The sequence below is a fragment of the Vigna umbellata genome, chromosome 3 (assembly GCF_029865625.1).
Source record: "Vigna umbellata cultivar VRB3 chromosome 3, Vumbellata_1.0, whole genome shotgun sequence".
NCBI lineage: Eukaryota > Viridiplantae > Streptophyta > Magnoliopsida > Fabales > Fabaceae > Vigna > Vigna umbellata.
Genome location: NC_142167.1, coordinates 21,498,235 through 21,521,489, shown reverse-complemented (window position 1 = coordinate 21,521,489; position 23,255 = coordinate 21,498,235). Strand labels below are relative to the sequence as shown.

Below are 23,255 nucleotides of genomic sequence, written 5' to 3'. Positions count from 1 at the left end.
ATCTAAATTCAGTTCAATTAAAAAAACTACTTTTTGATTTACTAACAATTCAGATCAATCTAGTTCATTTTGTCCCAGTCCAATATTGAACCAACCAACCACCCCTTCCAACCTTATAATAATGGGAACTAATCTTGTATTTATGACATTGAAATAAGTTCAACAATAATGCTAAATTAATACAAACACGAGTTCATCATGAGCTAAATTAATGCTACCATATTCAAAAGACAACCAAGGAGCACCTCCCTATCCAACTGAGAAAACTGCCGAAACTACTCTTGTGCAGGTGAAAATAAACCAATCTAAGAAATTAAGTGTGTAAAAATCATTTAGATAAATTATCAAGGATTACATCAAGACACCTGTTTTTATCTTATAAATAAGACGTGAGATCCGCTATACAGAAAAAGAATGATTGTCAATTGCTCGCCCATTACAATTAGGCATGCCTGAGCATATTCTGTGCTCCTAATCTTGCAAACTCCATAGAAGATCAAAAAGGAATTCTTGGAACGAAATTAGTCAAGATTTTCCAGCAAGGTTATAGTCCCCCACAGTGAGAAAAACATGTTCACCAAGAACCACTTCCACAGCAGGTAGCTGATCAATTGAATCAACAATTTTCTGCAACAGGAGAAAATAATGAATGTGCACATTTCCACCATTAACTAAATCAAAGAAGGACTGTAACTCGATCAAACCTTTCTATTTCCATCTTGAAACTCAGACTTCAACTTCGAATGATCTCTTGATAGCAGGTAAGTTTGCAAATTATGTGCACTTTTTGCATCACCTGAACAGTAAGTCGAAGCAACCAAGGATCACAAATGATGAAATGGAATCAAAGTACAGTTTGTTTCGGAAAGGGATTTATTAACTTGACTGAGAAACAAACCTGCAAACAGTGAAAGAATGGCTTTTTCGTTAAACATCAATACAGGTCTCGTCAATGTGATACCAAATGACATGCTGGCTATCCCATGGAACCTCTCTTCGCCAAGGACAACCTGCAGTTGTTCAAAGAATATTAAGATGGTGTGGCTTGAAACCAATACATATGACCGATTTGTAAAGAATCACAATTCCCTCACCAACATGATATAGGCCAGCTAAACTAAGGGTTAACAAAATACAGTACACAATGAATTTGTTCCCACTTTAAGAAATATTCCAATAAACAGTTCTGTCAAAAACTGCATTAATAACCATCGACAGCAATACAAACTAATGCATGGACAAAAAACTAATTGAGAGGTTTCCCAACGATCGAAGTGGGGTTAATTGCCACAAAGAGAAAAGTTCGGTGGTATACGACAGAGCTACATAAAGTTAAGGCACAGATATTATTTTTGCACATGTATTGATAAACCATAGGAAAGAGAGTGACATTAAGCTCAATCCGAGGCAACAAAAACATTTTATTTATATTGAGCAAATGGAATCAATAAAATAAATAAAAGAGATATGATATCCTCCACGATAAAGATATGATATCAGAATAAATAAAGATACGGGAATGCTTATTTCTACATTATAGCAAGTATTTTCAATAAAATCTAGTGCAAAAAGGATTTGGCTTGTTTTCAATAAATAATTTAAACACAAGGCATCTCCTAGATCAATAAAAGGAAAGTATGCAACCAATTGACCTACAACACCCAAAAAAATGATAACAACTTCAGTTATCTTAAATTAGTGAGTGCATATCAGCATATGCCCACACGTTGTCACTCTAACTTATATCAGTTAAAAAAAATTCAAGGTGGCTTTTTTCTCCCATATCGTAGAGACCATTCTAGTAGTCCAACCATAATAACTTGTTCAGATGGAAAAAAATGACAGAACACAGCTTAAAGATGGCACAGAATTCAAAAAGCTTCAAGAAATTCTCTGGGCTCATCTTATTAAATAGCTCTGCCCAGGTCAAATGTAAGGAAATCCTTCCAAAAAAACTTTGATGAGAAATTCAGTACATAAAAAATGCACCAACGTTAACAATCCGCCCTAAGGACACAATACAAATTTATACGTTTTGTATAATTTTGATCCCGTTTCTATCACAATGTTAATCTAGCAGCTTCTGCACAACCAACAAGTGAACTGTCATCCCTATGATGAATGTTATTATTAAAATACAGCAGCGGATGAATTTTTCACATACGTTCAATTTTGGCATTCAAGTCTGAATGGGTTGATAGTTAAGCAAAAACTTAATTAACCGCTAGCTAATTTACCCATATAAAACAACAAAGTGAATGTAAGCACTAATTAACCTCATACATGTTAATGGAAAGAATAAATCACCCAACCACAATAAGGTCAAAATTAAACAACTTACTGCATGTGCAGGCATCAGAGAATTTGGAAGCAATTGAGTACCAATAGAATCCCTAATGTAGGATTCCTGCAAAGCATACAAGATAAAAGAAAATCAGGGAACAAAGTTGTCCCAAACAAGAAACATAGTTCAAATATAGCCAACGAAACCATATGATGCAACTCATGCATACGAGTGAACTGGCTCCTTGCATGTTTGTATCTATAAATGTGTACAGTATTAATCACTCTAGAATAAAAATTATTCACGTAAATAATGTATTTATGGCAGTAAACCTCCTCCCACATAAGAAAAAACAAATTCTTAGGTGACCAATAATGAAGATTAGTCAAAGCTACAAAATGGATATGCAAAATCCAAGCTGTCTTCATACTCAAGTGCTCATAGAAACCATAAGAGTTCTTATTTTTAAAATTCCATGTTTTTTAAACAAGGCATTAGGTAGACACTAATATGGAGAACCAAGTCAATCCTTTCCACTGTTGTCGGGAGGAGTAATTGCAATGTCCTGCAATGAATCTATACACCAAGAATATGAAATAAAAGTTTAAACATAAAATTCCCCAATTTGTTGGTCTAACCAGGAGTCTGTTCCTCTTGTTGGTAGGCGGCTTCCATTGTGTGATGGAAAGTATTCGGTTTTGGTAACTTCAGTATATTGCAGCTATTGGGATATTGACAGGGATTGATATCAGGAGTTTTTTGTTTTTATTTTAGGTGGTCTCACAATTGACGTTTTGAGAAATTACAATAATTATTTATGTATGAACAATATAATTCACAGCTGGACTATATTTATGTATCCTCATGTCATATCAAATGGTGATGTGTGGTTCAAGAACTTGATCATTGGATTTGGACTTATGGTAATATATTTATATATTTGCAAGGTTTCACAAGTGAATTAATACATGAACTGTCCTGTTTACAAGACAGTTGATTTTTGGTAGCTCCCTTTGCTATTTTCTAATTGTGTCTTAGTATAGGATGGGTCGTGACATCAGGTCCTACATGATCACTACTTCTCTTCCCTTTTCAATCTTCAAGACATATCTACAGATTTTTCATAGTGTTATTTGGCAAGTCATTTGAATTTGTTTTGTCGGGTTATTATGGGTTTAAAATTTAGTTGCTTAACTTCATATTTGAATACACCTTGATGCTTCAAAATTGTGAATTTTTTGTCCGATTACTTTTCTTTTGTGTAGAAAATAATAAAAAGATTACCAACAACTATTATATACATTTGACATTTAGTTCCATACCAAACAGTACTTTGAAAATTGTAGCCATTTGGTTTTTGAATAACCAAAATCAATGTAAAAAAGTTCATGTCATTTTTGGAAGCACTTCAAATTTTATTTTATTTCTCACTTAAATTTGCTGACTATATTAAAAAAAATGACGTTAGCTAAGTGGTTCAGTTTTTTCACTTGCTCAATTTGCATGTTTGTAGTACAAAACAGAGTATCTGTCCAGCAATGCTTTAAGCAAAAATGCATATGCGTGGTATTTCAAAAGTCATCTATTGGATCTCCCAATTCTTACCTGTGAATGCAAAACTCTTTGAGAAACTGATTTGTCATCGTCTAATGATTCAAAGTAAACCTCCACTGTATCAGTTGGTTCAAGAGCAACTTTCTTCCGTAACTTCTGAATCCTATTAACAATCTGTACAGAAAAATTTAGAAAATATATGTAACATAAATTTGTTGAAGCAAAGCATTTAAAAACAGAATATAACATAGATATATAACATTTTAAAAGAAATACACTATTCCGGGCCTTAAAAGTTGCAAATGGAAAATTTAAATTGAAGCAAAGCAGGGTAAAATGTAACATACAGAGATATTATTGGAAGAAATAGCATGCTATCAGGTAAGGGATCCCACCATTTTCAGGACTAACTTATCGTAACACCCGTAAAAATCATCTGCTAATACCACAAACCTAGCAGCCATACAAAACTGGAAATAGAAATACTCTAGGTGATAACCGCTTCTTTAATGTCTACTATTCTATGTAGCCTAGATACTTGGTACTGCTAGTTTAAATGCATCTTAGGTAGTAGTGAAATATTAATTGTTCTAATGTAAAGTGTTTTAGGTATTAATTATCTGTCATTCTTCTGCCTCGAAATAAATGCACTCTACTGCTTAGGAAAAAGACTCATGCACACTCAGAAAAAATTCCTCAAATGCTATCCACCTAATCAATTCTATCCTATCACATACGGGAGGAAATAGCAAAAATTTTCCCTTGAAAACTCAGTTCTTCTCTAACTGTAAGTGCAAAAACCTTTAGTGAATATATATATATATATATATATATATATATATATATATATATATATATATATATATAATACACCAAATTTACAGAAGAGTGAAGACTCTACATCAGAAGACTTGCATATGAAAGAACCAGTTCTCGCAAAGAAAGACTGAGGAGTGGTAGGAAGAAAGAGTAATGTAAATTGGATGTTTCTTTCCTCGTATCCATATACTTTACAAACATTATAGAACTAGCTAGGATGTTTCTTTAATGGTAATTATGTTACCTCCCGGGCAGCGCCAGCCTCAAACAATGACTCATCAGGGCGCAGGTCCAATATCACTAGAACATCACCTAAAAGAAAAAAGAAAATACAAATCAAGGAGAAAAATGTGATAAATTCATAACTGAAAATTGCTACATCATAGCAATCATCTCATTTGAACATTAGTTGTTTTTATAACTTCAGAAAAAGGAGTTATTATTAGCTACTAATGATTCTCACCGTCTCCAGCAGCATCAACCTCATCCTCAGTCAAACCATCAGGTCGTTTAAAATCACGGAGAACCTGAAAATAATAACAAAGAGAATTAAGATTCCAAGTTTACCAGTACACTTCAAGTAAAAATGCCAGGACAGTAAAATGCCCCTACAAATCTCCCATTCAGGTGCCAATAAATTCAAAACTACGTTTGCTTGTCACTTCATATAGGTAGACAAATGTTGAAGAAAATTATTTGTGGTCACCATGAACAGCCAAAATTAAAAGGAACAACTTTTACAAGGGTATTTGATAAACAGATTGGCAGTGTTTTAAAGAAAATAAAACTTGGTAATAAAGGTACCCAAGAAAACATTAACTTGAATAAACTTTCCTATAATAATAAGTACTTATAGTAGAAAAAAATAAGCTAAAATGAATTAGACTTCTCTTGTAAGTTAAAATCTTGTGCACTTGTACTTTTTATTGAAGTTATCTCATCTATCTTCTCTAAACATGAATTACACCAACATCACATATTGCTGGCACCGTGAATACTAAAACTTCAGTAGGAATTGTTATCTCCATACTAACATAAAAAACACATGCTATATAATTATGTATAAGTAATGATGAATGCAAACTAATTAGAAAAAGAAGGGGCTCTGCCCAATAAAAACGGTCTTAGTCATCATCTACGCAAGATCAACACCTTAATGTCAGTCAGCTTCAAACAGTGATTTGCAATGATAACTTCTCCAGCATTCTCAAAAGCCAAAATATTTTCCTGTGACATTGCTTTGACTTCTTTCGCAACAGTGCCCATAGATTTTCCTAGTCTTTTACCCAAAACACTGCAAATAAAAAAATAATAATATTACAACATTGTGACTAGCATGAAGAACAAACCTCACAAAAAATCATGAAATGCGTACCTAAATTCAGGCTCAGCTCGCAAAGATGCATATTTTAATGTATCATTACATGGAACAAGAGATCGTACATTGAGTTCTTCCAGGACATACTGCAATGCAAATGCAATACAGATATAATTGCATAGAGTAGAAGCCAAAATAAATACTACAAGCAATATTTTCAAAATAAATCACTGAAAAGGTGACACATCAGATTATACACGAGGAAAACACATTGCCAAAGTAAAGACAAACAAAAAGGGAAAGAAGGACAAAAGCAAAATCAACTCTAATTGTACTAGTCAGCATAAAGAAGATGCAAAAGAGTTTGTAAAAGAAATAAAAATCACAAAAGATCAAAATAACTTCAACTGAAAAAAGATATAATGAAGCTGATAACGTGCCATGTACTTTTTCTTTTTCCCATCCCTATTGGGCGTGCAACAAACTAAGTTTTAATTTGAAAGATCAATGGCAAGAAAATAAAAAGGAATTGCATGCAAGAAAGACTTTCTTTGAGAGAAAAAATGGACAAACAATATTATGAAATCAACTCTAATTGTACTAGTCAGCATAAAGAAGATGCAAAAGAGTTTGTAAAAAAAATAAAAATCACAAAAGATCAAAATAACTTCAACTGAAAAAAGATATAATAAAGCTGATAATGTGCCATGTACTTTTTCTTTTTCCCATCCCTATTGGGTGTGCAACAAACTAAGTTTTAATTTGAAAGATCAATGGCAAGAAAATAAAAAGGAATTGCATGCAAGAAAGACTTTCTTTGAGAGAAAAAATGGACAAACAATATTAATGTTAGTAACATAAAAAAATACAGGTAGTCTATCAGACCTCTGAGAAGCTGTATACCAAGCTCAGAAGCACCAAGGAAAAAGTTATCATATGAATTGATTTACATTAGAAAAGATTCTTAACAAAAACTAAAAAGCACAAAGGCTAAACTGCAAAATCTTGTCACATCAAGCAGATACCTCCTTCAATTTTCCATTTATGTCATCGAGGAAGTCTGCATCAGGATGAACTATAACCATCTCCCTGTAGTGGCAAGAAGTGATTAAATTCGTATATTAAAGAAAAAATTAATAACCTTGAGAACATGAGAAACATGTTTGTATGCAGTTTTTTATGCTAATATACCTTAGTGGAGTTTTAAGTGGCTTGTTGTGCCGTTCACGAATGTTTCTAGCCAGATCAATTATTGTCATCATCCTTGAAACACTCTGCTCAATTCGTTCTCCCCTCTGTTTTAATCATGCATATAAATACCAAGATAGTGCATATTAGGATAATACTATATATATCGATTAAAACAAAGCAAGACCTGTGAAGTTAAACTGAAATGAAATTACATTCCACCAAAAAATCCAATTATGCTTTCTGGAGAGGGAGAATAAGTGGATGAAGAAGGAGGAATATCAAAGAATATGTCGGGAATGTTTACTTTTAATTCCTATTCCACACACCATCTATTAAAAATAAGATGAAGGGAGAATAAAAAATATGGAATACAAATTCAACTAACTATACCCAGTCCAAAGGGTTGTCAGCATACTTCTAAGAAGAATTCCGATTGCAAATGATAAAATACAAATAAAATGGGTAAAATAATTCTAGAGCAAGGTAACAAAGAAAACGATCAAACTATACAAGCACACACAGCACGGATTGTCCATGGACCAGGATCATTAATGTGAACCACAGTTCCAGAGTTCAACCTTATTATGCAGAAAGGATATGTAACTGAGTAAGTTTTTTACTTTCTTTTCTCTATCTTTAGCATTTGTTCTGTAGTCAAGCATTATAAAAAGAAATCTAATAAAAATTCCACTTTGTTCATCATATTCAAGAATAATCAAACAAATAAAGTGAACAAACTGAATTATGTATTTCTGTTAGCATATTAAAAGAAAATATAACTTAACAAACTTCACAAATACACAGGTATACTAACAATGTAATGTAGTAGTCAATAACAAATCGTTGATCAATAAGCACAAGTGGCTACTAATACCAATGTTTTGGCTTTTTAATCAATTAATTGATTGTATCAATTACAGGATTGAGAGAATATATTAAATAACCAAGAAGTGTATACCTTTCCTTCTTCTTTGGGAAAACTGCAATAGTGTATGCTTTCATCTGAACCCTCACAAACTTTTCGCATATTTTGATAAAGGACCTCAGTGAAGAAAGGTGTAAAAGGTGCCATCACTTTACAGGACAACAAAAGGACCTGAAAGTATTCAAATGATTAAGTCTCCAACTGTTTTAGCGTAAGGAACTATCATTTTCCAGTCATATTGCAACCAACCAAGGTATAAATGAAAGATATCACAAGCATACATTGTAAAGAGTTGATAGAGCTATCCTACAGTCTTCTTCCCCTGAACGACCTTTAAGTCTCTTGCGGTTGAACCTTACATATATATTGGTAAGGTTGTCAAGAAACTTCAGAAGATAAGGAACCACCTATAATACAATTTTAATAATGGTAAGTGGTAACATATTAGTAAATACTGTAAGTATTACGCAATAATTATACCACCAATAAAGCAAATGGTGTAGCTGAACATCATAAACAGTGGCAGTAAATCTTACGAACATAAGAAATTGTGATCAGGCAAAGTCGAAAAAACTGACTTTAAGAAGTAAATGAAGCTAAGGTAAAAGTAACAACTTAAATAAATGACAAAAGAGATTAAATTGGGTGGGGCAACTAGTTCAAAATATAACTAGATTGGGACACTAATTAAATCAGGTAACATACAGAAAATATATATTTGAAATTGGATGCAAATTAGCTTAAAATATCTTGAAAAAGTTAAACAGCTAATCAACTACATCTAACAATTGAGTATGTTATAAAAGGAATCGAGATATTGTGTCAGATTCATGGATTTTTTCTCTCCATGTGTATGCACAGAATTAAGTCACCAATAGGCTTTGTTTTGCCATGTATGAAGCTACTTTCCTCTTATAATCTGAGTGTTTTGGGCTAGAATTGGACGTCCTTTTACTTAAGAGAAGTTTAGTCATATCAAGCTTTTAGTGACATTGAAATTTAGAAGCATGCAATTAATGCCATTCTTTGGTATATTATATTTGGTTGGAGCAGAATGATTTCATCAACATGGCAGTCACTTGCCTTTCAACGAGTCCTTTTACAATATTATGTTTATGATTTGTCTATGGCATTTCTGTGCACTTTTATTATAAATAGAATTGCCACGTCTAACACAGCTTCTCATCTCCTCATCATGATTGGCAGCTTTGCTGTACTCTTGATATTACTTACACATTCCTAGTTCTATATAAACATTTTTTTGCATAAATATTCTCCCTTGGGTTGTACTTTCCACAAATAAAACCAATCTCTATCCAACAAAAAAATACCAGCAAAAGCACTACAGACCGTGTAAAGGCGGTACCCATCCATTTCCTGCCGGACAAAATGAATAAGGCTTTGGGTGGCTGAGTTAATCCATTGATCAAGAACATTTGATGACTTCAGAAGTGAGGCCTGATCAAAGGGGACAAAAGGTGCTAGACCTTCAACTTCCAGCCTCTTAGCATTTTGAACAAGGAACCGATATGCATTATACCAAGGAAGGAAAACATCCCTGACCTGGATCAGAACACCACAACAAAATGGAAATACCAGTTGTTGTTCAGTTAAAGATTAATAAATAGTCCTTTTGAAAAATGAAATTAATTAATTTTAAGAAAGATATTGAAAATAAAACCCAGATAAATGATACTGACAACACCATAAACTCCTTCCTTCTTGAAGCGAAGTGGCTCAGCACGCACCACAGGAGAGTTGATAAGGTACAATCGCAAGGCATCCTATCCAGCAGACAAATTTTAATAATACAAATCACATACGTTGATATCAAAGCCATAGACTCAATTTGAAAAGGCAAGCAAAACATTCATTCTGATGTTGCAAGTAAAAATAATTTCAAACCAAAAGATGAACTTCAAAAGTTCTTACCGCTCCATAATCATTAATAACATCCATTGGTGAAGGATAATTTTTCAAGCTTTTACTCATCTTTTTCCCATCTTCAGCAAGGACAAGTCCATTGCATATTAGATTCCTAAAGGCAGGCTTGCCAAATAAAGCAGTAGCCAGCACCATAAGGGTATAAAACCTGTAAAACAGAAAAGCAGAAAACTAAAATACACAACTATATTTGAAGCAAAAACACAAGTGAGGGACAAAATCTAGCAAAAAAAATTGAAACAGATAATATTATTTCACAAGATAACTTGGAACTACAAAATTATTTGGCAAGATAAAAGATATAACTAATAAAAGCAGTAACAACATGAAGAAACAAACACATAATTAGAAGCATAGTGACCACAGCCTTCTTAATAAGTTAGGTTTCTCATCTCCCTGGATCTAGTTTAAATAAAAAATAGAACCACCCCAAAAAAGCTTCTCACAAAACGTATTAAATGTTCAGAATAACATTTAAAAAGCTAAAAGTGAATCTACAACTAAAGTGGTGAACAAGGCCCCCCCTATGACAAGACCAAATGTTAAAATAAAGAAACTGACCAACCACGTGTTTGATCCAACCCTTCAGCAACAAAATGGCCAGGAAAATTCTTCTCAAACAGCTCAACATTTTCAAAAGGATAATGAATATACGCATATGGCATGGATCCACTCTCAAACCAGCAGTCAAACACCTGAAAGATAACAATGGATCCATAACAAATTACAATGTCTCTGTTTATTGTTATGATTTTAATTCTAATAATACTGAAAATGAAGATCTCCATTTTCTCATTTAGGACTTTCGCTTTCAAGAAAATGATGGTGTTGACATGATTTTGATAATAACTTATATTTACTACAATTATTAATATTATATTCTGTTAAAGTTGGCAATTATCATTTGACCAGCTTAACCAACACTGCACAGCATTTCAATTTTCACAAATTAAAAGAATAAATGAACCCTACAAAACCCTGATTGTGAGACTATGACGCAATTGAATAACAGAATTGCTTAAAAGCCAAAATTAAGCATTTTTTACATCATCAACGCGGCGAAGTACACGACCGCTGTCAGATTTAATTGTAATATGATCTATGTTATGTCGATGAAGATCAAACACCTGTAGAAAACATTGCGACGGGATTAGTGACACTTATAATTTAGCAAAAGAAAATCCATAAAGACTAAGAAAACACAGAAATTTCATTTTGGAAACAGAAGCCATAATAGTTGAAACATAATTGAATTTGAAGAGTCACTTTAGACAATAGTAGGTAGATTATGTTCACTTTTATAATGCATGGGCAAAGAATTAACATAAAAGATCAAGCATTTAAGTGAAACTTCCGAGCTACAACAACCATACACGTAAGTTGTCCATAGGCCAAAACATGATGCAAGATTATATATTGTATTACAGTTATTTGTATTAATTTCCCAGGGGAAATATGACAATATAAATGAGGAAAATTAACAAAACTGCATCCTAATCACAATAAACAAAATTAAAACTAATGTATACAGCGACTATAGGGCTGAAATGGCGGAAATCTGAAGCATACAGACGCTGGCAGTCATTAAAATATCAAGATAATGTTCTACTTTTATGGCATTTCTGAGAGGAAACTTACTTGGATAGCATTTTAGTGATTGTGACATAATGATGATTTTTGAATCATTTATATCTTTCTATTAATTTGGTAATTTCAGTTATAAGACATTTACTTTTTGTAACCTTTTTTTTTTAAATTTTGATGGACTAACCTAACCCAATCCAGGACCCATTATATCTTGGAGGACTAACCTTCAATATTTCAACTCAATCTCAAAATGGGTTCAACCCATTATTTTTTGTCAGGTTGCTTTGGGTTAAGTAATTTCGGCATCATTAAATTATAAACCAAATATAATATCCACCAAGAGGTTCACACCAAAAAAATATATATTGTATAAGTAGAAAACAAAGTAGTATTTATATTTTCCACACAACACAGTTGGGAATTAAGCCAAAATCGGTAAGTACATATCCACTTATCGTTATTCTTCTAAGAACTTCTACAATTGTAAGTGTAACTTCTACAATTGTAAGTGTAACTTCTACTTTGTAATCCGTTAGTTAGTTACACTTTGTTTGCTTGGAGATCACACAGTGATTAAAGGGATGAGTAAATTTATAAATATATATATATATGCAAGAAAGTGCTTGCACTTCACAAGCTAATTTCGTGAGATTGTGGTAGGCCTAAACCACTTTCAAAGAATTCCTAAACTGTTAGTAGTTTCAGATTGGTTCCTCACTGTTAGTGTAACTGACATTCAGTTACAACTACCGTGCTACTAACTCTATTATAAATTGAGATCTCTGTAAATTGTTTCTGTGTTCATTATTCATTCAGTTCAGAATATACATAGTACTATTTCTCTTAACAACAATCCCTTTCCCATATGATGAGTAATTAATTGAGTAGCATTGCAATAAAAGTATTTGGATAAAGATAAAAACACCCGTCTGTGCATATCAGAAAGCTATAACAAAATGACCACACAGAATATTATACAAGTTATATACGTGAATTCATGCAAAAAAAAAATCAAATTACAGCAAAATATACAAATCTATGTATTTTCAAAGAAAGGTCTCACCTTTACACCTGAAAGCTTTTCAAGTTTTGCAACAGAATCTATGACAACTATTTCCTTCTCATCCTCACTAATCCATAGAGGGAGAGGGGTTCCCCAAAATCTACTACGACTAATTGCCCAATCTCTTGCATTTTCCAGCCAATTGTGAAATCGCTTGTCCTGAAAAACATATGAACAATACAAAAATTTTACATGAACATAGATTGCAATCAATTTCAAATTTGTTTCCAATGCCATTTTCCCTACGATGTGTTATGGTACATAAACATATGGTTGGGTTTGACATATGAATAACATAAGATTTACAAAAATATAGACTGCATACAATTTAAAGTCCATTTCCAATGCATTTTTTTACCCTAAGATATGAAATGAGGTAGGATCGGTGTTGATGGCCATCCTTAGTCATGTGTCTGCATATTTAAAGAAAGTTTCCAGAATTGGGATGTCTTAGTTTCCTTTCTACATTTTTGCTCATCATATTGTCATTACTTTCTCACAGTTTCTCTAACTACAATGATGTCCCTTGTATTGTATTCTTACCTTTGCGAAGTAACAAATATTTCTACTTAAACATGTTAATCACAGCACATATTTATCCATTCTCAATCATTAACACAAAGACTCCAAATTAATATATTCAGATATTCCTCACAGAAAATAAATAACAAAGGTACTTGCAGAAATAATTTATTTCTCTAAGCTCACATTGGCCAATCCTGTAAAAGCAAAAGGGAAACAAACAATTTAAAAATAAATTCATGTGTTAAGGAAGACACTATGTACCTTAACAAAATCAGGGACCCAGTAGGTCTGCTTATTGTTTTCCAGCAATTGCTCTTTCAATAACTCCACTCTAACAAACCTATGATAAAGTAGCTTAACATTTTAATAATCCATCAAAACAAAAGCCAGGTTCTCCACTGTAGAAATGCATACTATTGTTATTAACAAAATGACTAATATTATTTATCCATGAAAATTTTTTCGTACTTAAAACCATGGAAACATGGATGTGTAGAATAGAACAACCTCAATATTTGTTCTGAAAACAAAAATTAAAAGCTAGACATCAAAAGTTGCTCATTTTTCTCTCTATACACTTTATACTCATTCATTCCACACACAAATAATAAAGATGGTATATTCCGGAAAGCTTTATTTCCAAAAGCTAAACTCTACAATTTGGTTCTCTCAGAATCCAGAGACTATATCGCTGAACTACTACAGGAAGTTATGAAGACATTAAGGGAAGTCCCCATGCTGCAGCTCTACAAGAGTTTTTAAAACCACTGAAAGTCACAAACAGACCTGCATGCTCTGTCTATTAAAAGCATCATTTATCAATCTCCTACGTAATAAAAAAAAAATATATATATATATAACCTTGAAAAATCCCAGCATAAAAGCTAGCTGTTGCAGTGGATAACCCAAACCCAAGACACTATAATCCCATACTGCCAATGCGAACTCAAATCTAATACCTTGCAATTGGATACTAAGAATTATCTATATTCAATATCACATTCTACTCAAAACCAAAGAAAGTCAACACGATCAAAAAATTGTGAATACTGGTGGAATCAGAAAACTAAAAGAAATCATAGCTAATATGCCATTTTTTAATGAGGACAGGTGAGAGTAAATGAAGGGAGGAAATTAACTATTACAGCTAAACAAAGCAGTCAAAAGACAGAATATTGATCAAACAGGTTTACCAGCTCGGTACAGCTCTGTAAATGAGAGGGGTATCAGATCTCCAGCAGTACGGATAAGAATGTGTAAAAGCTCCAGACTTAAGCAATCTACCCTTTGCCTAAGGAAAGATGAAAAGGAAAAAAAATTAAACAAATACAACTAAAAAAATGTTTTAAGATGAACATGCGTCACTCCAAGACATAATAAAATTAACTTCTATATGAAATGTTCGCATCTTAAGCTCTCCTTTAGATAGTAAGTTGGACAATCTGATAAAAGGGTTCCTTCAGAAGACAAGCAGAAGGAGTTCAAGAAAACTTTTGCATATACCTTGTCCTCTACACAGTATAAGGTTTATCTTTAGTTCCCACATACACTCCCAGTCAAAACCACCACGTATTTTCTGTTGTTTTATCTTTGTGCAGTCCTCCAAACAAGTTTCTAGTTGATTTTAAAAAAGGGGCATTGTTGTCCCAACTAGGGCTTATTCAAAATTTTAGAGACAGAAAATTAGGAAAAATAAAAGAGTAACTTCCACTCAATCAGATTAGAAACTTAGTTAATCATCCAAAGCACCATAAATGATTCAAAATTAATAATGGGCTAGCGGCTTCTCATAATTATAGATGTGTGGAGAATACCTTCACAGCTTCAATGATATCTTTGTCAGCTTGTTTGATGTAGCACCCACTAAAGTCTGTAATTTTTTCAGTAAAGCAGCCATCATCATCAACAGCTACAGTTAGATTATCCTACAGACCAACATAGTACTTCGGTAACATATAGGGAAGATAAGAATCCAAATATAAATATAAAAACAACGGAAAATCTCAAAAGTTGTGTACTATCACCAAGTTTGCCAGTACAATTAAGTAGCAGAGAGGAAAGTTACCATAAAAGATGCAGCATTGAAATGGAAAAGACGGAGATAAATAAGAAATGAATCAACATGAAAAATCTTCTCCACAGAAAGAGGAAATATAAACTTGTGGAGGCATGCAAATAGATGATTAAGAATATGCCTTCCATTTACACATCAAAGAATTGTTCCTCTAGCATTTCATGAGAGAAAATTAAAAACAAAAATCGTTATATAACTTTATGTTCTTAAAAATACAAACCTTGCTGAGGATTTTATTATCAATGCAAACACGAAAATCGTCTTCACCAAAAGCAGGGGCACAATGGACAACACCAGTACCACTATCATCAGTAACATAATTATCGGCAACAACTCTAAAAGCTGTATCAGATAACTCCTTGAAGTAATCAAATAATGGTTCATACCTGCAGAACATGTGATCTTATGAGTTTCAACACTCAATGAATATGCAAAATGTTATAAGAAAGTCTCAAAATAGAAAATATAAATACACTGAAGTTAATTAACATAAAAGATGAATGCAGTATAAGGCAGAATTGCTCACTTTGTCCCTACTAATGATGCCCCTGAAAATTTCTCAAGTAATTCAAAAGAATCTAAAACATTGTCCGTTTTTCCGCCTGAAGCTCCCTTGGTCTTGGCATTTTTATTCTTAGAAACGTCATTTGAACTATTAGCAACAGCTTCTTTGGGTTTCTCCTTAGGGTTATGGATTGCAGACAGACGAGATTCAGCAACAATATAAACTTTACCAGAGTACTTATTGCGAACCTGATTGCATCAACTCCAAAAATTAGTGAAGAAACAATAATCTAAACAATATGTGTGTTTAAAAATTAAGAAAGGATGTAAGAGTTTCAATTGGTCTATTCAAACGAATTTTCATTTTCCCTACCATTATTTTTCATATAAGTTCTTCAAACTTCAAGATACTTTTGTTATACGAACATAAGTTTTATTACAGGGATTGAACAGCTAATCATTGGAGGCAAAGTCAAATTGCAACCAAAATCTTCCTTGTGATAAAAAAGACGACTTGTAAATAATTGTAAGCATAAATCACAGCTCTATTATCAATATTCCAGTTCCAGCATAACTTGCCAAGCTAGCAACTTCATTCTACTTCATATCTATCTTATCTATGCATATGGGTAAAGTCATGATCCAACTTAACCACAATTCAAATAAAACAAGCTTGAAAGGTTAAGTTAGCAGCATGTTAAGTTCCATATGTGCTATTTTGACAACAAAGTTAACCAACCTTCACATATGTAAAATTGGCATTGATACACAGAGCAAGATTGCTAGGAAGAGTCCATGGAGTTGTAGTCCATGCTACAAAAGATGCACCATGCTGATCACCCACGACAGGAAACGTCATGAATACTTCAGGATCAGATACATCCTGTGCCAACAACAAAGAATATCAGATGCAGATACAATTGCAACAATATAGAACAGCTACCTGTTTGGATAAATCTCTCCAAAAGCTATTGTGGAAGAAAAAAAGCAAAACAGATTAAGCATCTCTCATAAGCTAAAATCAACTTATAAACTTTAATAATGCAGCTTACCTTTTATCGAAACATTATTCAAACAGATTAAGCTCATCTAATTTCTCACAAAGCTAAGTTTTAAAAGCTGATTTCAGCTTATAGTAGACACTCGATGACGCACTTTATCTTCTTATAAAAACAGAAACCAGAAACAGCAACAAACAAGCTAGGCAGATTGGTTGCATGTAATCACCACTGACCTTATAGTTCTGCCCAGCCTCGAAATTAGAGAGCGGAGTTTTGCAGCCGGTGCTGTACGGCATAACCTAGAACAACAACATAATGCAGCTAATGCGTTGAGACAGAAACGATATCAGACAAATCGAAACAGAAACGAAATGTAACGAATACCTTGAAACCTTTATAGACAAGGTTTTTGGCAAACAACTGAGCGAAAACCCACCACACTGACTCCATGAACTTGAGGTCCATTGTCTTGTAATCATTCTTGAAGTCGATCCAGCGGCCGGTGCGCGTGATTACGGCCTCCCACTCGGAGACGTAGCGCGTGACGATGCTGCGGCACTCCTCGTTGTACTTGTCGATTCCAAGTTTGAGAACGTCCTCACGCTTCTTGATGCCGAGCTTCTTGTCGATCTCGTTCTCGACGGGGAGGCCGTGGCAGTCCCAGCCGAAGCGGCGCGTGACGTGGTGGCCGGTCATGGAGTGGTAGCGCGTGACGATGTCCTTGATTGTGCCGGCGAGGATGTGGCCGTAGTGAGGGAGGCCGGTGGCGAAGGGAGGGCCATCGTAGAATATGTACTCGGGCTTGTCCTTGGTAAGAGCTAACTGAGTTTGGAATGCGTCGATTTGAGACCAGAGTTCTAGAATCTTCTCCTCCTGCTTCGAGAATGTGAAGTCTTTCCCCTCGCAAACGTCGTCCATGCTTCCCTTCGCAGACGATGAACACGCAGCGGCGGCAACTACACACTCAGCTGGAATCAGGGTTTATGAAACAGTGACGGTAAGTCTATTCAACCTCAACTGTAATTGTAACTCACAAAATGGACTATGCGGAGAAACTCATTTCTTTTACATTTTTATTTATGAAATGCATATGATTCTTATTTTATAAATGAGGAATTTAAAAAGAAAAAAAATACACTGAGACAATAATCACACAACATATTTCCAATCGAAGGAAGACAGCAATTATATAAATATTTTTTATTCTTTTACGGGAGTTGACAGGTTGTGACAGATTTTTTTTTTAATTTCAGTACAATTTTTTTTACTTTATGTTAATTATTTTTAATTGAAAAAATTATATAAATAAATTTTATTCTTTTCTGGGAGTTGAAATGTTGTGACAGAAATTCTTTTTTTTTAATTTCATTACAAATTTATATTTTGTTACTTTATATGTTAATTTATTTAAATTGAAAAATGACAAAAGTTAGCCAAACACTTTTTTAGACATGTCCAAAAATGATATTTAGACTATAATTTTCTTAAAATATAATTCATAATATTATGAAAAAAAAATATATATATATATATATATATATAAAAGACTATCCAAATCAGTTTTAATTTACCATAAACTCTAAATCATATAATATCAATGTTTTTGTTGTAGGTTTCAATCAATTGTAGTTACCATAAATTTATTAAAGTGTTTATAATAAAAATTTGCCAAATAGATAAACCTCTTATCAATTTTTTTATAAATTTCATCTATTCATATTTTCAACTTATTCATAAATAAAGTATATAATTTCAATACAAACTTCTTGTCATTCTCATGTTGAGTTACCACAAAGCATAATATAGTCACCCATAAAATAATTCCAACATAATTAGACTTATATATGACCATTAATTTCTAATTAGTGTTAAATTTTTAATATAACACTCGTTAGTTAAAGCTATTTCATTTGTTTTTCAAACTGAGATCTGACAATAGATTAATTAAATAAAAATAAAAATAAAAATTATTTTAATCAGGTTTTCTATTTTTGAATAATGATACTTTGACAATATTTTTTTATAACATTTTAACATCATCTAGTGTCATTATGTAATTGGTACAAAATTACTCTACAATCAATAATAATAATAATCATAAACACTGGACCAATCATAGAATGATACATAAACAATATTAAAATATTGTCAAAAAAATATTGTCAAAGTTATCATTATCCTTTATTTTTAGCATCAGCATTCAACTATTTTACATAACCCCATTTCATGGTTAGAAAGCTATTTTAAAATTATAATAACTTAAAAAGTAACGCTTAAGTTGCTCTATGGTCTTAATATGAAAATTCTTATAAAACTAAAATTTCATGGTACGACCAAACACCTTGATCTGCCGTCCTTGTGTAAAGAAGTTTTCCAAACTGTCTTATATAGAAGAAGTTTTCCAAACTGACTTATATAGAAAATTTCCAAACGGACTTATACACAAGTTTTCCAAACTGACTTATATAGACCTCTTATACAACAAAACCATGAACGAATAATATAAACTCAAAATCATGCTGATTGGATATAACACAGTCAATACTTATCTCCCTACGATGACTACCACAACATTCATTGGGCAAAAGGAAGATTAAAGGGAAAAATGCCAAAGAGTAAATGAATCCTAACATATCCGTGAACAAAATTTTCTACAGTTGAGTCATTGAAATCCAAACGCTGATTACATCAAGGATGATGCAGTACAAGATAAACGAATTTCAATATGTTATTGAGGAATGCTAATATTCCAGACAAAAAATGGCCATCCAGAGAAAGGTACTCGTAGTATCAACGCTTGACCCATTGGAAACTTTTTCTTGCTTTTGCCTTTCCTGGCTTTTTCCTTTCTACCACTCGCGAGTCCCTCGTTAGGAAACCAGCTGATCAAGATTCAAGAAAATAGTTGCTTAGTTAATCAATCATCTTAGTGCAGTATAACATAAAACCAAGCCACATCTTAAAGACTAATTCACATGAATTCGCAGTTGGGAAGTTTGATATGAAAAATGATTAGTGAAGAGCTTTGTAGTATGGTAGGAAAACAAAACTGTAACAAAGTAAATCAACGGAAAGGTTATACCATTTCTCAGTGCAGGCCGCAAATCTGGTTCCCAGTTTTGCAAAGCCTTGCTGATCCCTAATCGTATAGCTCCAACTTGCCCTGTTGTCACAAAACGCATTTCATTTACACCAATGCGAATGATAGCTAAACAAATGAACTTTGACAAGTTATCCAGTTGGTGGTTCTGCAAAACTTCAACTGTGCGTAGTTTTCTCAGTCTAGGATTTGTCAGGGGAAGTTGAATAGAAGAGTCTATCGGGTGATAAATCAAAGATCAAGCATTTATTTGTCAAACTTAACTGTTCATGCTGGGATTAGCTCAAAGCTGAAATTAAAGCAGAATGCATTTTGCCCTAAATAAAACCAGAAAATATAAAGACACAAGGAAATGAAAACATAACAATATGACATAGTAGACTGCTTTTAATATTAGTGAAGGTGTAGTAACGCAGCATATACATATAATTCAGTTCGATATTATTTTATTTTCTTGAATCAACACAGATATTTTTCTTACCAGGTCAAGTCTAAATTAAAGAAAGCTTGTGTTTATATGGCAAAGGGCAATTTCCATATCACTAGAATAGTTACGGCAATATTTGAGCTCAACAACAATTAAGTTTTCTTAGTGGCTGAAGTCGACTACATAGATCGAAGTTTAGAGGCAGACGTGACACAGATGTTCCACAAACTATAAGAAGCATTTGCTAATCAAAACTAGACATGCTTCAGCTAAGAGAAGAAAGATAATCATACAATGAAAGAAGCTGATGCAATAACGAACATTCTAATATAGAAACTAACTAAATGTAATCAACCTCACCTGAAACACCGCCTCCTTTCACGGTACAATTGACATCCCAGAGCCCCAGTGTCTTTGTCTCAGAGAAAGGTCGGAGGAGCGTAGCGCGATGATCAAGCATAGGAAAATAGACATCAAACTCTTTATCATTAACTAAAAATTTACCATTACCAGGCTGAACCCAGACACGGGCAACACTGCATTTTCTTCTTCCTGTTCCATAGGCACGACCTTTGTCATCAACTTGTTTCACTCTAGCCTTTGCAGCTTCCTCTTGCTTCAGACGCTCCATTTCACCTCTAGTGGATTTTCTAGTATTCCTCTCATACCGCATGTCTTCAATTACACTAAGAGGGGGCAACCCATCAACTCCGTCGAAGTCTTTCAACGCAATCAAACTGTCAAGCATTTCATCCGTGATTCCAGAAGCAGCAATCAAATCACCAAATGCACGTTTTGGACCTGCAAAAACAACAGCTACCTAAATAAACAAAAACAGCAATGGTACAACAACATACAATACATTCTCATTCAACCACAAAAAATATCATCTTAAACCCTAAACCCTAAAGTTCAGTAATAACTCTCCTAAAAGTCATTCCAGGGTAAAAAGTGCATGCCTACTAAACTGTAAAGAGAAAATCATAGAAACCAGTCATATAGTATGAATCTATGCCATCAATTCAAACCTTACAAGAACCATAACGATATTGGCATTGACAAATTACATCTATAAAAATGTATTGTTAAAGCCTAACCTTTGACAACAGCAGTGAGAGCTTGCTCTTCCTTCTCGAGCTGTTCAACATCCACTTCGGGCTTACCATCCAAAGCAGGGATGCCGCTTTCATGTTCCACATCCTCCCCTTTGAAATCAAACACATCCTCTTTGTCCTCTCCCTTCAAGTTCCAGGGTTTGAAGTCCTCTCCTTCTCCAACTCCAAAATTCCAACCATCAATAGCACCACCTCCACCACCCGCATCTCCACTTTCGCTCTCGATCCCTTTAAATATAGCATCCTCGTCTTTATTATCGAGACCCTTCTCTTGCAACCACCCCTTTTCTTCCTCTTGCAGCCAGTTCTGCTCCTCCCTTTTCCCAGCCTCTTCGTTTATTCCAGCAAGGCTTCCACTCTCCTCCTCGAATAAAGCGCCGAACTTTTCGTCGGTCTCCTGAAAATCGTTCCACAGGCGGTTCGAGAAGGGATCCTTTCCATCGCCGTTGCCGCCGCTGTTGGTGGAGAAGTGTTTAGGAACAACGAAGGTGGTGAAGTAGGGTTTCACAGGTGCGTGGGGCGGTTTCAACGGAAGAGAGAGGAAGCGACGAAGATGAGAGGGTTTAGGGATTAAACGAGAAAGCATGGTGATGAAGAGAGTGAATGTGAAGTTGAATTATAGAGCGAAAGTGATACCATTCATTCTTGCTTTGCGTGAGAAAATAGTCGCCGGAGAGTTGACGGTGGCGATCGGAGTGAGTGGAAGAGTGAGGGAGGGAGGGACTACTAAGCTTAGGATTAGGTTTACAGAAGCAGGGATCAAACCGTCGTCGTTTAATGAAATGGTTGAAAGTGCTTTAATTTCTTTGTTGTTCAAAGAAAAACTAATCAAGGTTTAACAAGGTCTTTTTTTGTTAAACTTATTTAGGTGATGAAAAACAACAAAAAGGAATCATAAAGGAAAAACGCATTCTATTATTGAAATTGAAATACACAATTTCATTAGGAGAAAAAAAAGAAAAAAAAAACACAATTTATTTTAAGACATTTAAGTAAAACTTTTATTTATATGTTGGACAAATGCTTTTAAAAACATTTTTAAAAGATCAAAATAAAAATATATTTTTCCTTAAAAAAATCATTTAAAAAAGTTACATGTATGATAAATAAACTCATCTCCATAATAATATTTTATGATATGTCCTAGTTTGATAGAAAATTATTGAATATAAATATAGATACAGTATTATTCAATTTTTTTATTCAAGTATAAAAATGAAGATAAATATATATACAATTGTTTGTCTATGCCCTTTTTTTTCACTCTTTTCTTATTATTGGGTTTGTTTTATATTCTGCAAAATGGAATCACATTACCAACATATATTTTTTCTTATCACAATTTATATTACACACTTTTTATTTATTTTATTATGCTTAAATGATATATTATCTAAATAATTTATTATCTTATTTATATTTATTTTTTATATTTTTTCATTGTTTATTTTTTTAGGTGAGAATATTCGATTTTTTTATAAAATTCATCTTCATGAGGTAATATATTAAATTTATCTTTTTTTATTATCTTTATTCTTAAACTTTGTTTATTTAAAATACTTTTTTATTACACTCGCAAAATTCATTATCTTTTGTTCAACTGGTTGGATGTTTCAAAACCTTTTTAAGATATTCAATATACTTTTAATCTTATTATATATTTTATTATACATTATACCATTTTTTTAATCACGTATCCAATTGTTTGTATGAATGTTTAATTTACTTATTGATGTTAAGAAAATTGAATTGATTTCTTAAACAAAACTTATGAAATGGAAACTGTTGTTATTATGATAAATAAAAACTGTAAATAGAAATTAC

General features: G+C 33.2%; 2 protein-coding genes across 2 annotated transcripts; both read right to left on the bottom strand.

The window, feature by feature from the left end:
• Positions 1-119: 119 nt before the first annotated feature.
• On the bottom strand, positions 120-17,834 carry LOC124829529 (tRNA synthetase class I (I, L, M and V) family protein). Its single transcript, XM_088109065.1, has 27 exons — positions 17,174-17,834; positions 17,023-17,088; positions 16,528-16,671; positions 15,811-16,037; positions 15,505-15,670; positions 15,025-15,135; positions 14,404-14,501; positions 13,472-13,550; positions 12,686-12,844; positions 11,082-11,162; positions 10,597-10,730; positions 10,024-10,183; positions 9,792-9,875; positions 9,442-9,654; positions 8,373-8,498; positions 8,125-8,262; positions 7,167-7,270; positions 7,001-7,064; positions 6,033-6,121; positions 5,810-5,951; positions 5,121-5,184; positions 4,902-4,969; positions 3,890-4,012; positions 2,342-2,407; positions 899-1,010; positions 705-796; positions 120-627 (listed from the first exon to the last, which is right to left on the bottom strand). Exons 1-27 carry the CDS (start codon positions 17,705-17,707, stop codon positions 526-528), a joined length of 3,546 nt encoding a protein of 1,181 aa, XP_087965191.1. The 5' UTR covers positions 17,708-17,834; the 3' UTR covers positions 120-525.
• Positions 17,835-19,287: 1,453 nt separating this feature from the next.
• LOC124829530 (Ribosomal protein S5 domain 2-like superfamily protein) lies at positions 19,288-22,227 on the bottom strand. Its single transcript, XM_047303056.2, has 4 exons — positions 21,414-22,227; positions 20,677-21,117; positions 19,872-19,952; positions 19,288-19,671 (listed from the first exon to the last, which is right to left on the bottom strand). Exons 1-4 carry the CDS (start codon positions 22,015-22,017, stop codon positions 19,580-19,582), a joined length of 1,218 nt encoding a protein of 405 aa, XP_047159012.2. The 5' UTR covers positions 22,018-22,227; the 3' UTR covers positions 19,288-19,579.
• Between the last annotated feature and the right edge of the window lie 1,028 nt (positions 22,228-23,255).